Source organism: Odocoileus virginianus, chromosome 10 (assembly GCF_023699985.2).
Source record: "Odocoileus virginianus isolate 20LAN1187 ecotype Illinois chromosome 10, Ovbor_1.2, whole genome shotgun sequence".
NCBI classification, from domain to species: domain Eukaryota; kingdom Metazoa; phylum Chordata; class Mammalia; order Artiodactyla; family Cervidae; genus Odocoileus; species Odocoileus virginianus.
This window is the reverse complement of record NC_069683.1, coordinates 952,060-966,664: the sequence shown is the minus strand read 5'-3', so window position 1 is coordinate 966,664 and position 14,605 is coordinate 952,060. Positions and strand designations below refer to the sequence as shown.

Here is a 14,605-nt window from a genome sequence, read left to right as displayed (position 1 = left end):
GGCAGCCGCGCCCCCGGAGAGCTGGCACTGCGCCTGCGCGCCGCGAGCACCGCCCCACGCTCGGCAGACGCCGGGGCGGCGGCGGCTCCTTCCGGTCTCTTGCCAGACCTGTCAAACACCAGTCCAGTAAATTCAGACCCTAACAGTATCCTTTCTAAAAAAAAAAAAAAGTCCTATCTGACTGCCTTTTCTGCTTTTCCTGTGTTTAATCCGTTGACCGGTAGACAGCTCCCCCACTCGGACGTGTACACCTCCGCTTGCTGACTGACGGGTAAACGCGGCCCTTCGACAGGCCGCCTGACAGGGGGCAGAAGTGACAGTTACAACAGGAAGTGCCCTGCTTCAGCTTCTCTTCAGGGCGTCCGCCACGTAGGGAAAAGGAGCCGGAAGGCAGTATACTTGGCTCGTTTCTTTAGCCCCACTTTCAACCGACAGCTGAAAACCACCCTCAACTTCAGTTGCGTGGGCGGGCGCCCTCTCCCTCGGCGCATCCGGCGGAAGGCCCTGCTGATTGGCTGCAGGCCTGCCAGCGGGGTGCGGTGATTCGTCAGTGCCGACCCTTGACGTCAGCGGGGCCTTCTGGGCGCGCGCGCCCGAGCAACTTTGAAAGTGAGGCGAGCAGCCGTCATGGAGGCTTTCGGAAACCTGGCGTGCGCCCTGCAGACCTGGTGCCCACTGGACCTCAGCAAAGGTGAGGACGCTCCCGGGGCCCTGGTGCTCCGGGGGGGTGCTGGTCAAGAGCCGCGTCCTCCTTCCCTTCTGTACTCCTGCTTCTTGGCCTTGCCCCCGGGTCTGCGCGGACGGCCTCGCAGGTGCCTAGGCTTCTACCGCGTGGCTCTTCGTTGGCCCGAGCTGACCTTCTGAACTTGGGGCCCAGGGGTGCGGCTGGAGCCTCCGGGCGCCCGTCGTCACTGAAGGGCTGTGGATGTCCCCACTCGCCGCAGTCGCTGCTGGCCGCTGTCTCGAGGCTGCGTTCCATCCCGCGGCATCTCTGTAGCCGGCAGTCAGTTTTTTGACTCATATTTTTTTGAGTCATTTCATTTTGTTTGCCTCACCTGTCCCTTTCCACTGTACACTTTATTTGGGTTTATTAGCTAGTGACTCAGACGGTAAAGAACCTGCCTGCAATGTAGGAGACACGAGTTGGATTCCTGAGTCGCCAAGATCCTCTGGAGAAGGGAACAGCAACCCACTCCAGTATTCTTGTCTGGAGAATCCCACAGACAAAGGAGCCTGGCAGTCTACAGTCCGTGGGGTCACAGAGTCGGACGCGATTGAGCGTCTTCAGCTTGGTTATAAGACTTTCACAAAGGGACGGCTGAGACAGCGTTTTATTATCTTTTCTCTCGCTTGAACATATGCGGAGGCTGGGTCTTTCCCCAATCTGTTAACATCTGTAAAGTGTTTTCCTACTTCATGTTTTGAGAGGATGGCCAACTTAATAGCCAGCTGTCAGTTTAATGAGTAAACAGATTTTTCTAACCCTTTCTGCTTCTCTGTTCATTCTGCCTCACCCATGTGGTATGACTTGTGCCCAGAAAACTGTTCTCTTCTTTTATGTACTTAGAGTCTAAAGCTAATTGCTACAAAACACTAGTTGACTGTAGTTGCATTTTCCTACTAGAATGGGTGGATGGAGTATGGGAACTGGAATTCACAGAGACCGAGCCTCTGGATGCCAGCATAGAAGCAGAGATCGTGCAGACTGGACTGAGCGCATTCACAGAGCTTTACAGCGCAATGTTACCTTTTGCTACTGAAAAACGTGAAGCTGCTGAGGTAAAAAAAAAAAAAAAAAACCTAGCCATTTCGTTGTTAGAAGTGTCGGGTAGAAACCCGGTATCATCTAGAACTTGGTCTCTTTGGTGTGCAGTTCAGAAGGAAGGAAGAGTGCTGTAACTGGGATGGCCTCATAATTGTCCTCCCAAGTTATCAGTGTGATTCTTTTCGTGTCATGAGCATTGTTAGCAAGAGCAAATTAAAGGAAAAGAGTAAAGGCCAAGGCAAAGATGAAAACCAATAAACAAAATAAGAAAAGATGGCCGAGGACAATGTAGTAACAACTCAGGATGCCTTCGCTTTAAGGAAATTAAATGTTAACCTGAGAAGTGATTAGTTGAACTAAGAAAGGAAAAAGAAAGTTGCTTTAAATGGAGTTCTATCTAGTGTGACTGTTACTCTTTAGGTCATAAACTTCTTTTCAAAAAACTGAAGGATTAGAAAGCAGAACAAAGAATACCTAGATATTAATGTCTCTGAAAGCTTTAAATTAACAAAAAATACTTGTGTTATTAGTTTCAGGTAGCTGTTCAAAAATTAAATCGACCTGTTAAATACTCGTTAAGCATAATGCTGTGTACCACATGCAGTACCTAGGAGGGTATCATGGGGAGGGTACAGAGCCTCTCCCTACAGGGGGACGCGGGAGACGGCAGAATTAAGCTCTGGCTCTGGGAGCGTGTACTGTCATTGCTCTGGCCAGAGCCTGTGCATTGACTGCATCCGCAGGCGTGAAGAAGCATGGGCCACCAGCTGTGTTAGAAACTGCTGTCGGACACGTTAGATGCCATCTTGGAGGGGGTGTGGAAAGGGCAGCTTGCTGAGGTTGAGGATGGGAAGGTCCCAAAAAGAAGGTAGCTGGCTGGAGGCACATCTTCACCAATGGCTGGAATGCTGACCAGTAATGAGGATTCCAGGGCAGCCTTGAGAGGGATCTTCACGATGGGGACGTACAGCAAGTCTGAGGGGATGCGGCAGGGTCGGGGTACACAGGACAGCTGTGAGTGAGGTCCATGGTAGGCTTCCAGAGCGAGGTGTTTGCTGTCCACAAGGTTCAGGTCTGAGCTTCATTTGTAGACTAAACCGCTTGTCCTCACGTCTGCCTCCTGGAGGAAGGGGTTCTAGTGCGCAGTAGACCTAGGAACCTAATAGACCTAGGGGGGAATGCTGTCCCCAGGGAGCTCCCTGGGGACTTTATGACTAACCCGTGAATTACACGGATTTTGGCTGCACAGGCCCACTTACATGCAGAATTTTCAGCAGTATCTACAGGACTGCGTGGTCCCGGGTGTTTCAGTCCCTGGTGCAGAACCACAGATGTGAAGGAGTGGTGTCTATGGAGCTGTGTCTCATCCTGTGTTGTTCAACAGTCAATTGTATTTTGATCATTGATTTTTTTTTTTTAAAATGTGTGTTGTGTTGTGGTCTGGGTTTTGGTTGTGGAAATTGGGGAGGGGGGCTGAAAACTGGGGACTTTTTTTTCAAATAGAGTTAATAGAGTTTTGTGAACTGGGTCTTTGTCAGGTGTGAAATGCTGCCAAGGTGATTGGGTCCCCCAGGGTCCAAGCTCCAGGCAGCGGGAGGGGAACTGAGGTGGCCTTAGAAATGAAGTGTAACTGCTTTCTTCTCAAGCTTCGTGCTGAAGGAAAGAGGATGTGGAGGTCTGATTTCTTGAACTTTTGTGGGCTTATGTTATTTTAAGGTGGTCCATAGTAGGCTGTATTTCGTTCCTGCTGTTTGCTTTATACAAATAACCTATTTTCTCATCATGTCTATAAGAGGAGAAAGCATAGAACAGTGGTCAAATTAATGAAATTATGGTTTATGCTCTAGGGTTTATTTCCTCTCCTCTCAAGGCTATTTCTGCAGTCTGTTGAGCGAGACACTTTCAGGTTTTCCTCTTCTGCTCCCATTTCCCACAGAACATTTCAATTTAAATAAGTTGCTCTGATTTTTTTCAGTTAGTAATTAGAGTAATAAATGGATTGAGGTACACTTAACATAGATGGAAGGGTGACTTGTCTGAGTAATCACTGATATAGGTGTCCCCAGAATCTTAGTGTAGCTTTCAGGTGTAGTAATTTCAGAAATACATATGCTTCAAACTTAGCCAAAGTTATTTTGAAAGTTTAATTAAGGTTCTTATATAGTTTCTTATATTTGTGACTTTCGATTTATTTTTTCTTTTATTGGCTGAGCCACCAACTTATGGGATCTTAGTTCCCAACCAGTAATCGAACCTGGACTTTCCCCAGTGAAAGCATGGAGTACTAACCACTAGACCACCAGGAAACTCCTCAACTTTGTAAATTTTGAATAATACACTTTTAAATTTTCTGTTTTAGTCCCTTTGAAAATGGCAGACATTTTATAATATAAAAAATAGGAGGCAGAACGGTCTATTCGTTTTCTTATAGGGCACTAAGCGTTCAGAAGAATCAGATACAGCAAGCGGAGACTCTCACAGTTCTCTAACGACTGGTGCTTGCTGTTTGCCCTCCCCTAGAGCATTTGGACCTTCTTCATGGAGAACAGGATTTCCCACAACGCGCTGATGGCCTTGTTTCACCACTTCATTTATAAGGTCCTTAAGAAAAACGTCACTGCTCAGCAGCAGGAATTCGGCCTTCACGCCGCCGGGCTGTATTTCCTGCTGTTGGAAGTACCAGGTATGCATGTTTGCTGTGATGGGGCAGGCCTTTTGTTTGTAATTTGTCTGCTTGGTTTTGAACTGTTATATCAATGCTTTGTCCTCACTGGGAGGTTAGGTGAGGGTGAATCCCTGAAGCACATGGTCTATCACAGGTGTTCAGAAAGCTCTCCTGTTTTCCTGTAAATGTGATTTCGGATGTTACTATGCTAAGTCTATAACCCAACACAAACAGTCCCAGAGTGGGAAGGCTGGAGGGGGCATGCTGAGCTCTAAGAGCTCCACCCCCACGCTGCATGCCATCGTGATGTCCCTGCCTTCTGACTCCTGTCCAGCCTGAGAAAAGTGCCGGTTGGAGGGGTACTGTTGTTTCTGCTGTGTGGTGTGGACAGTCGGTGGGACTGTTCTCACCTGCAGGGCTGAGCACAGCTTGTCACATTGAGGAAGCATGGGAAGGGGTGTGTCTGTGATGCTGCCCTACCTCCTTCAGGCGGGAGCTGTGATGGAGGCCTCCCCCTGACCCACCCCAAGCCAAGGGCAAGAGCAGGTGGGGCTGAGGAGTCAGCTGCATGAGTTCACTAGGAAGAGAAAGGCAGGATCAGCCAACCTGCTGCTTGTTGCTGCATATGTCAGCGCCTTTGTGGTAGATGTTAGGGACCTGCTCCATATGGTTTGAGAATTGGAGGAGAAACTATGACCAACCTAGACAGCATAGTAAAAAGCAGAGACATTACTTTGTCAACAAAGGTTTGTCTAGTCAAGGCTATGGTTTTTCCAGTGGTCATGTATGGATGTGAGAGTTGGACTATAAAGAAAGCTGAGCGCCAAAGAATTGATGCTTTTGAACTGTGGTGCTGGAGAAGACTCTTGAGGGTCCCTTGGACTGCAAGGAGATCCAACCGTCCATCCTAAAGGAAATCAGTCCTGAATATTCATTGGAAGGACTGATGCTGAAGCTGAAACTCCAATACTTTGGCCACCTGATATGAAGAACTGACTCATTGGAAAAGACCCTGATAATGGGAAAGAGTGAAGGCAGGAGGAGAAGGGGACAACAGAGAATGAGATGGCAGGATGGCATCACCAACTCAATGGACATGAGTTTAAGCAAGCTCCAGGAGTTGGTGATGGACAGGAAGGCCTGGCGTGCTGCAGTCCATGGGGTCGCAAAGAGTCGGACATGACTGAGTGACCGAACTGAACTGACTGCTCATTGCCTAGGGTGGAAGTTGAATGGAATTTTTTTGCTAAAGGTTCCTTGTTCAAAGTTAAGGAAAAGTCTGTGTTTGTTTTTTAATATTTCATCGTTGTAGCAGACATATTTCAAAGCAATTAAACCTGCCTTGTTTACTCTTCATTCTTTATGAATAGGCAGCGTAGTCAATCAAGTTTTCCATCCAGTGATATTTGACAAATGCATTCAGATTCTGAAGAAGTGCTGGCCTCAGGAATCCAGCTTGAATCAGAAAAGAAAGAAAGAGCAACCAAAGAACCCTCAGGGCAACTCACAGGAGAGCAGTAAGAGAGCAAGACCCCACAGGAGAGAGGAGGTGGAGGTAAGAGGGGGTGTGGTCATAAAGTGTATCTGATTCCTGTAAGAATTTTTATTAAGTTAGGATGTCTGGGGTCTTGATTATGCCAAAGCCCTAGCGTGCTGTCTGCCTTCCCTCCCTTAGGAGTGGCCTCGGTGGCCTGCTGAGCCTCCGTTCCCCATGCCGTCTTCCTCACCTCCCTGTCACCTCCCTCCAGTCTGTTCCCAGGTGTGCCTCGCCACAGGCCGGCAGATGTTACCTTAATTTCATTAGAGACTGTGGTTGAAGTGTCCAGAGGACTCATGTCCACAAGAACATAATAAAATAACAATTCCACATTCTTGTGTGACTGGGTAAGATGGTAGAGGTTCATTGACACCAGAGTTGGTAAGAAACCCAGGCAGTCTCATTGATGTGAAAATCTGGACCAGAGGCTATGGTAGCCTTCATCTGGTCCAGACTGAGCTTGTGGCCATGGGGCCCAGGGTGGCCACCTGGAGCTCCACTGGCCTTGGCTTGGGGACATTGCAGACCTCGGCACAAGCCGCGAGGTAGTGCCACACAGTCAGCTGTGTGTTTCATAATCTAGATGGATGAAATTACTCCAGAAGAGGAGGATGAAGAGAATATTTTTTATTCTTCTGAAGATCGTCGTCAAATTCGAAATGTCATCTTTCACGTTTTGAAGAACTTTATAAGGCTTCTTTCTAAATTCTCCTTAAAAGAAAAGCCAGAGTGTATACAGAATTGTGTAGAGGTAAGTGAGAATGCCAGGGACCTTGGGCAGGTACAGAGAGCTAGGACAATGGCTAAGAGTTGAAGAGTGGGAAAAACCAGGTCTTTTCTTGGTATCTGTTTTCCAGGTCTTTGTTGCATTAACTAACTTTGAGCCAGTTCATTACGAATTCCAGGTCACACAAGCCAGGTGAGCAATTGAATCTTCCAGGGGTAGCGTTTGATTATGGCACGATGTTTTGCTGCAGCAGAGGTGTAAGTGCCGTTTTACCCAAATTGGCACACGGGCAGTTTATTCATGTAGATATGGGTGACAGGGTTAGGAGTGTATCCTAGTGAAATCACGTCCATTACCTAATCTTTTGCCTTTTTTCTTTAGAATTCCCAGAGAAATGAAATACATACCAGAACTGGCCTATCATGGATTGTATTTGCTTTGTTCCCCTCTTCACAGAGAAGGAGACAAGGTAAAGGAGACAGGACCTGAGTTACTGGTTGAATTGAAAGCATACAGGTCATGAGACTAAAATGCTGGAAGGACTCAGTGTGATGCCGTGTGAACTCACTGGGTCATTGATGTTTGTGTGATGAAAAGCGCCCATCACCATGTGGTGGCCGCTGCTCATTCTGGGCTCATATCCAGGTCCCTGGTGCCTCAGCATGCTCTTATTGAGTTAAGGCATAAAGAAGGCTCCAGTGTGTCCTGGTAGAGGAACAGGAAAGCTACTGAGCAGTACTTTTACACAAGTGTTCACCAGAGTCCTCTGGGAGAAGGACAGACAGTCACAGGACCTTGTAGCTCCCTCTCAGGTCCCTGTTCCCCTGTGTTTCTGTTAGCGTTTGTGCCTCTGTGGATAATTCTGCTGACACTCCTGGTCAGCATCTGTATCTAGATTTACTTGCGGTGACCTTCAAAGCCCCACAGCCCTAGACACTGGGGTTAGGGCTTTTTAAGCCCTGGGGTGTTACTCAACTGGAATGTCGTTAATGCAACAGGAGTTTGCAGAAAATGTGACAGACCAAGGTCCTTGGCCTTTGGTGCCTGCCGTATACCTGGTTTCCAGGGGCAGCAGGATGAGGAGGCCTTGGGCATTCAGGCTCTGCACTTGGGTCCTACCCCTTACTGCTGTGTCTCCCTTTAAAAAGAAAAAAAAGTATTACTTATTTTTGGCTGTGCTGGGTCTTTGTGGCTGTGAGCAGGCTTTCTCTCAGTTGCTGCAAGTGGGGGCTACTCTCTGATTGTGGCGCAGTGGCTTCTCGTTGGGGAGCACGGGCTTAGTTGCTCTGAGGCACATGGGCGCCTTCCGGACCAGGGGTTGAACTGGTGTCCCCTACGTTGGCAGAGGGGTTCCTTACCACTGAGCCACAGGAGAAGCCCTGTGTGTTCTCCGTGAGTCCTTGGTTTCCTCACCTGAACAAGGAGGATGAGGGGCTTCCCTTCCTGTGGATTTCTCAGGACTACAGGGAAGAATGCCTCAGCGTAATGCCTGCTATTTAGAAAACACCCCATATTTCTTTAATTTTTTATGTCATTATCTTCCCTGTGTTTGGAATATGTGATAGCATTCACAGTAAGAGTTTTAATTTCTGTGCCCTTTTTAACATTGTAGAAGGTGCACAGCATGGGAAATTACTCTTTCAGATGGCAGCATCTCTAAGGACAGGGTGTTTTTCATTGCAAAAGTGTTGGCCTGATGTTGGGTGACACTGGTTGTAGCCTGACCTTTGATTACTTGACTTGGGACTGCTCATCTTCGAAGTCTTTTATTATGTATAAAGTGGAGATAATAACAGTATCAAGTATAAAATGGAAATGTCTTGCTGACTTCATTGAGTTGAGAGGTTTCAGAGTAAGTATGGTCAAATCTTGTAATACAGAGACATGCTTAATGCAGTACCTGCCACATCCTTAGTTTCCAGTAAATTATTTTATTCACTGGATGCATGAGTTAACTCCTTGAGTAGATTATGTGAGATGATATATGGGAAGGTGCTCTGTAAGCTTCAGATGTAATACAGGTAGAGAATCGTCACCTTCCTCTTTCCTGTGAGGGGTAACCCATTGCATTCTTTGCCCTTGCTCAGTTGCAGCTGATTCTCTGAGCCCTGATTTCTGGGCTGGAATATAAGGTAAGCAGAGAAACCAGGTGGAATCCAGCTCATCAATCTGTAGGCAGCACCTCCACACTATTCATTTTGTGCAGGTATTGACACCCGGTCATTGTCCAGCAAGCACATCCTTCATGGTCAACCAAAACCTGTGTCAACCTCCTTTACCTGCTGGCACTTGGAATAGCTCACTGTGGTCTACGTCACACTTTTCAAGGCCTTGAGATTCTCTGTCATGCCTTAAGTTGCATTTCCTTTCCTCTTTCAGGTTCTCAGATACGTTTTGCATCAGATGCTCTACATAATACTGATGGTAGAAGTGGGTAAAGGCTCCCATCATGCCCCGCTTGCCATCACGCCTCCAGTTGTCAGCAGTAGGAAGCTGGCCATCCAGTTTGTAAGGTAAAGTGCACACAGCTCGGGTCCCTCTCTCTATCACTCGCCCTCAGTCTCCTGGGCCCTGTGCTACCCAGGACTTCTGACACCTGTGGAACTGACACATGTCTGGGCTGTGTGTGGTTTGTGGCTCAGAATAAAGTTCATAGCAGCTCATCTGGCTGGTGTGGTGGGGGTGGGGGGTGGAGGGGGGCGGTGAGTTCCCAATTCCTGGGCCGTCCTGTGAGGTCAGCTCTGAGTCCTGACAGTGGTTTCAGTGTCTGCTGCTCCAAGTCTGTCTCTGCCTTTTTTGGCTCTCCTCTGAGTCTCTTTCCTTAGGTTCCTTGCCACTTTTTTTTTTTAACTTCTTTATCAATAATTGATAGACTTAATCTTCTCATGAGTCAGTAGGCTTTGCCTACAAAGTCCCATGTCTGGGCTTTCCTGGGAAGATGCTGCTGTGTCACAAGCTGTTCTGTCCTCAGTTTTGTCTGTCTGGCAGCAGCATGGACGTGGTGGGGACAGTGGAGAGTGTGTCTGTGAGCGGATGTGGTGCCCGGGCAGGTTCGGGCGTGGGGTGCAGGTGCGGGCGCGGGGCACGGGACGCGGGTGTGGGTACAGGCGTAGGGCGTGGGTGCGGGGTGCGGGGTGTGGGTGTGGGTATGGGTGCTGGTGGCCAGGCACAGGCGTAGATTGTTCTTAGTAATTAGGGTTTCTAAAATGTAGAAATGTCACTGTTTTTGAGAATAGGTTTAAGGAAAGTTGTTATTTTATTTTTATTATAGATATATTATAAACAGTGACTGTTTCTTTTCTTTTTTAAAGTTTGCTGGTGGATGAACTTAAAGAGAGCATGTATCCAGTCCTTCGTACTCTACTGCAGCACATCTGTGTCAAGGTGCTGTTTGCTGTGTTATTAAGAGTATGAAAGACATGTGAAAGTAAATGCATGTGTGAGTGTTCTTAGAAATGAGTCTGTATCATTACCAAGCATTTCATTTTTTATTTAGTATATTTGTTGTTCTCTTTGAGTATTTTTGAGGGGATAAAACAACTTTTTTTCCTTTTTTAGAAAACTTCAAATATATAAAGATATAGAATAGATTAATGAACAGAATGTTCAGTGATTTTGTATAAGAAGCTCTGCCAGCACATAGGTACACTGGATTTTCTTAGGAAGCAGATTTCATTGTATCCCTTCAGATATAAATATTGCATGTGTCTCTCTACAGCATAAGAACTCTTTAAAAACATATCCACAAAATATTAACACACCTAAAAAATTCACAATAATGCCTTAATACCATCCAATATCTAGTCAGTATTCAAAATTATGTGAATATCTCTTAAAATTTTTAACAATTTGGACAGATGATGCTTCACTTGAACTCTGTGGATCCTAGAGATCTATAAACTCTCTGAAATTGTGCTTGGAGATTTCTTCTAGGTTAGTTTCCCAGTAGGTCTAAGATGTAGAACTGGGTGGTCATTTCTGTAACATGTAGACACTTGGCACTGTTGCTGAGCTGGGTGCACTCAGCGATTGCTTCCACCAATGCGTGTGTTTCTGTCGTTCTGCGTGGGGACTAGCGGGACAGCCTCTCGGGTTATGTGTTTCAGGTGGTTGATAAATCTGAGTACCGGACTTATGCAGCTCAGTCCCTGGTCCAGCTGCTCAACAAGCTTCCCTGTGCAGAGTATGCTTCTTTCATGGCCTGGCTTTATGGATTAACACGAAATGCCAAGGTAGGCGCTACACCTGCGTGAACTCTTGGCTCCCAGCTCTGCAGCTCTGGTGACTGCAGGTCTGAAGATGCAGCAGTGCTTTGTGTTGTTCCTCTGTGATGGAGACACGTGCAGTTTTGCTTTACCAGGTCTCCTACCGGGTGTTCACTCTTGATGTGGCTTTGGCCCTCCTGGAGCTGCCTGAACGAGAGGTGGATGGCCCGCTGACCCCGGAGCATGAGAAGTTCCTGAAGCATAAGTTCTTGGTTCAGGAAATCCTGGTCGCCCGCTGTAAAGACAAGGCCCCGACGGTGCGCAGCAAGGCGCTGTCCAGTTTTGCACACTGCCTGGAGTCCTCTGCCACAGCCCCGTCGGACAGCATCCAGGAGCTTCTGCAGAACAGTGAGTGTACTGAGCACCCCAAGCCTGGCCTCACTCCTGCTGGTCCAGACTGGGTGGCAGAAATAATCGGAGTGCTGTGATAGGCTGCGGCTCTCAGACCCTTTCAGCTGGCGGTGCTGTCAGATAGCTCTCACACGAGCGGTTTCAGTCTTGTCCTCGGCCTGAGGTTGTTGGCTGCAGTCACTATTACTTTGTGTCATTGGGTAGTGGCTGTATTGGGCCTGTTTTATGCACACAGTGAATTGTCATTATTTAGAATCTGTCTCATCTTCAGGCCTGATTATCTTGATTAGGGTTCTTCTGTAAATATTTACGTATGGTTTTTGATACTGTGACTTTTCTCCTCTGACCTGTCTGCTTGCTTATAGCTCCTGCAGTTCCAGGAGTACAGAGCCACCAACAGAGTCCATCGACAAATTCATCAGGTAAGAAAATTATTCAGATATTGAATAATTGTCCTTTTAATTAAAGGGCTTGCTGAATATTTGTAATGTTTTCTGTCTGCATATTACCTGATTTAGTATTGCACTTTTTTCTTCAAAGAAGTTAAAATTTATTTCAGTAATGATTCACAGTAACTTAAATGTGTAATATGCCATGGTTATGTTAATGAAAAATATAACAATTTTTTCGTGTACTGACTGAGCCTTTTTAAAATTTATTTTTAAGCTTTTTCCTATCAGAGGCAGATACTTAACCCTTCTGCAGGTTCAGAGGTGATCCACACAGATAGCAGTGGTGAAGCAGCTGGATCTATGGGTATGTCAGATCTTATCCCTTTTTAGATGAGCAGTAACCAATAGATTTCAGACAACTGTAGGTAGAGCCTCAAAACGTGGGAATTTTTTTCAAATTCACCCTTACTATTGGAAGATCTTTTGTTTTCTCTTAAAAGTAATTTCTGTTTTATTTCCTTAATTGATGTCCTTGCACTATTCTGTATTTCATTTCAAGGTAAAGAATAAGATACATTTCACTTGTCATGTATTTCTGTATTTCATTTATTTCTGTCACACTTCAGAGAATGTTACAAATATTTTATTTGCTCACTGAAGTCAGTTGTTATGAACACCTTGGGCTTGCTGACCAGAAAGGACCAGTTACTAGGGAAGGTGCAGTAGAAATTAAATTTAGTTTAGAGAAAAGTCATCACAGAAGAGGGGAAAAAATGCACAATACTATGGCCCTTGTTTATTTTTTATTCATTACTTTTTCCACGTGGCATCTTGACTGTGATCATGCCATCTCGGAATCCACTTCTAATACATGGTACGGAACTGTGATTCCTGGCTTCCATGGGAAAATGCAAAATCTGGGTTATAGTTTCTCTGTACCAGTAATATGAACTGTCTTTTAACGGGTCACACACTCCGTGTGGAGATTCTGGGATCCTTTCTCCCATGAACCGTGTACTTGATTCTGAACACAGGTGATGCTTATACTCTTTCAGTGACTTACTAAACCAGAGTAATCTGGGATGGTAGAGTGTCAGTGTGGTTTAGGAGGGCAGAAGCACACCTGGCTAGGCAGTAGAGAGACCTGGAACTGCTCTCAGATTGTTTCTCTCCAGCTGTATGGTCTGTGAAAGTCACTTTTATAGGTTCTTCCTTCACCTATATTATGACATGGCATACTGTAGTAGAGAAAAACTACATTAGAAATGAGACGCAGTCTGAATACCTAGGCCAGTTCTGTTACTAAAGAGCTGGATGACCCAAGACATGGGAGTCAGCAGACCTCCCTGACTGCTTGTTGCTTCTGATCCTGAAAGGACTTTTGTCAGGTCTGCAGAAATCATATTTAGAGAAGTGACTTTAAAAGATAAATAGAAGAGAGAACATGTGCAGAGAATAAATGATATAGTGAGACCTATCAGTTTATTTGATAAACATGGATATCATTCCTCCCAATCTGTGCAAGGCACGCAGGTGCGAACCCTAACAAAAATAGTTCCATCTTAAGGAGCAGGAGGAGAGGCAGGTATGTGTGTACCTAAAATCATAATTCTGTGAGATGGGTGCCGAGGCGCAGTAAAGTGCCGTGAGAATCAATACTTAATCATTGCAGTCTGAAAGACTACATTTAAACGACTAGATATTAGCCTGTGTTACTCAAATTCAGAGTAGTAACTCGGATGTACTAATAGATTCCCTAAAATAGCTAAAGAAATTTAATAGGGAAAATGTTGAATGTTTGTGTTAACTCAAGTCTGAGCAAGTTACAGATTCACTGTTGTAGATTGTCATTCAGTTGCTCAGTCATGTCCAACTCATTGAGACCCCATGGACTGCAGCACGTCAGACTTGTCTGACTTCACCATCTCCCAGAGCTTGCTTAAACTCATATCTGTTGAGTCAGTGATGTCATTCAACCAACTTGTTTTTCTTGTATAGTTCTGTGTATTCTTGCTACCTCTTCTTAATATCTTAATACCTTCTGCTTCTGCTAAGCCCATCCCGTTTCTCTCCTTTATTGGGCCCATCTTTGCATGAAATGTTCACTTGGTATATCTAATTTTCTTGAAGAGATCTCTAGTCTTTCCCATTCTGTTGTTTTTCTCTATATCTTTGCATTGTTCACTTAAGGAAAGCTTTCTTTTCTTGCTATTCTTTGGAACTCTGCATTCAGATGGGTATATATCTTTCTTTTTCTCCTTTGCCTTTCACTTCTCTTCTTTTCTCAGCTGTTGGTAAGGGCTCCTCAGACATTAAACAGGAGGCAGTGATCAAAACCACCCCTAAGAAAATGAAATGCAAAAAGGCAAAATGGTTGTCTGAGAAGGCCTTAAAAATAGGTGAGAAAAGAAGAGAAGTGAAAGACAAAGGAAGAAAGGAAAGATACACTCATTTGAGTGCAGAGTCCCAAAGAATAGCAAGAAGAGATAAAGCTTTACTTAGTGATCATCACAAAGAAATAGAGGAAAACAATAGAAAGGGAAAGACTAGAGATCTCTTCAAGAAAATTAGAGATACCAAGAGAACATTTCATGCATAGATGGGCACAATAAAGGACACAAATGGTATGGACCTAACAGAAGCAGAAAAGATTTCATGCATAGATGGGCACAATAAAGGACACAAATGGTATGGACCTAACAGAAGCAGAAGAGATTAAGAAAAGGTGGCAAGAATACACAGAAGAACTACAAAAAAGACCTTCATGACCCAGATAACCATGATGGTATGATCACTCACCTAGAGCCAGACATCCTGGAATGTGAAGTCAAGTGGGCCTTAGGGAGCATCACTACAAACAAAGCTAGTACAAAGGATGAAATTCCAGTTGAGCTGTTTCAGAT

At 45.5% G+C, this 14,605-nt stretch overlaps 1 protein-coding gene across 3 annotated transcripts in view; it reads left to right on the top strand.

The window, feature by feature from the left end:
• The first annotated feature begins 60 nt into the window (after positions 1–60).
• Positions 61–14,605, top strand: part of NCAPD3 (non-SMC condensin II complex subunit D3) — a 57,076-nt gene continuing 42,531 nt past the window's right edge. For 2 of the 3 annotated variants that reach the window (XM_020907985.2, XM_020907984.2), the window contains exons 1-13: positions 62–691; positions 1,625–1,779; positions 4,286–4,448; positions 5,801–5,985; positions 6,551–6,718; positions 6,825–6,886; positions 7,076–7,163; positions 9,074–9,207; positions 10,006–10,078; positions 10,801–10,926; positions 11,055–11,307; positions 11,676–11,732; positions 11,977–12,066. In XM_020907985.2, coding sequence (XP_020763644.2) covers positions 628–691; positions 1,625–1,779; positions 4,286–4,448; positions 5,801–5,985; positions 6,551–6,718; positions 6,825–6,886; positions 7,076–7,163; positions 9,074–9,207; positions 10,006–10,078; positions 10,801–10,926; positions 11,055–11,307; positions 11,676–11,732; positions 11,977–12,066 — 1,618 coding nt within the window. In that variant the 5' untranslated portion in view covers positions 62–627. Of the gene's footprint in view, positions 692–1,624; positions 1,780–4,285; positions 4,449–5,800; positions 5,986–6,550; positions 6,719–6,824; positions 6,887–7,075; positions 7,164–9,073; positions 9,208–10,005; positions 10,079–10,800; positions 10,927–11,054; positions 11,308–11,675; positions 11,733–11,976; positions 12,067–14,605 lie in introns of all 3 variants that reach the window. The other variant, XM_070472889.1, reaches the window with a different exon arrangement.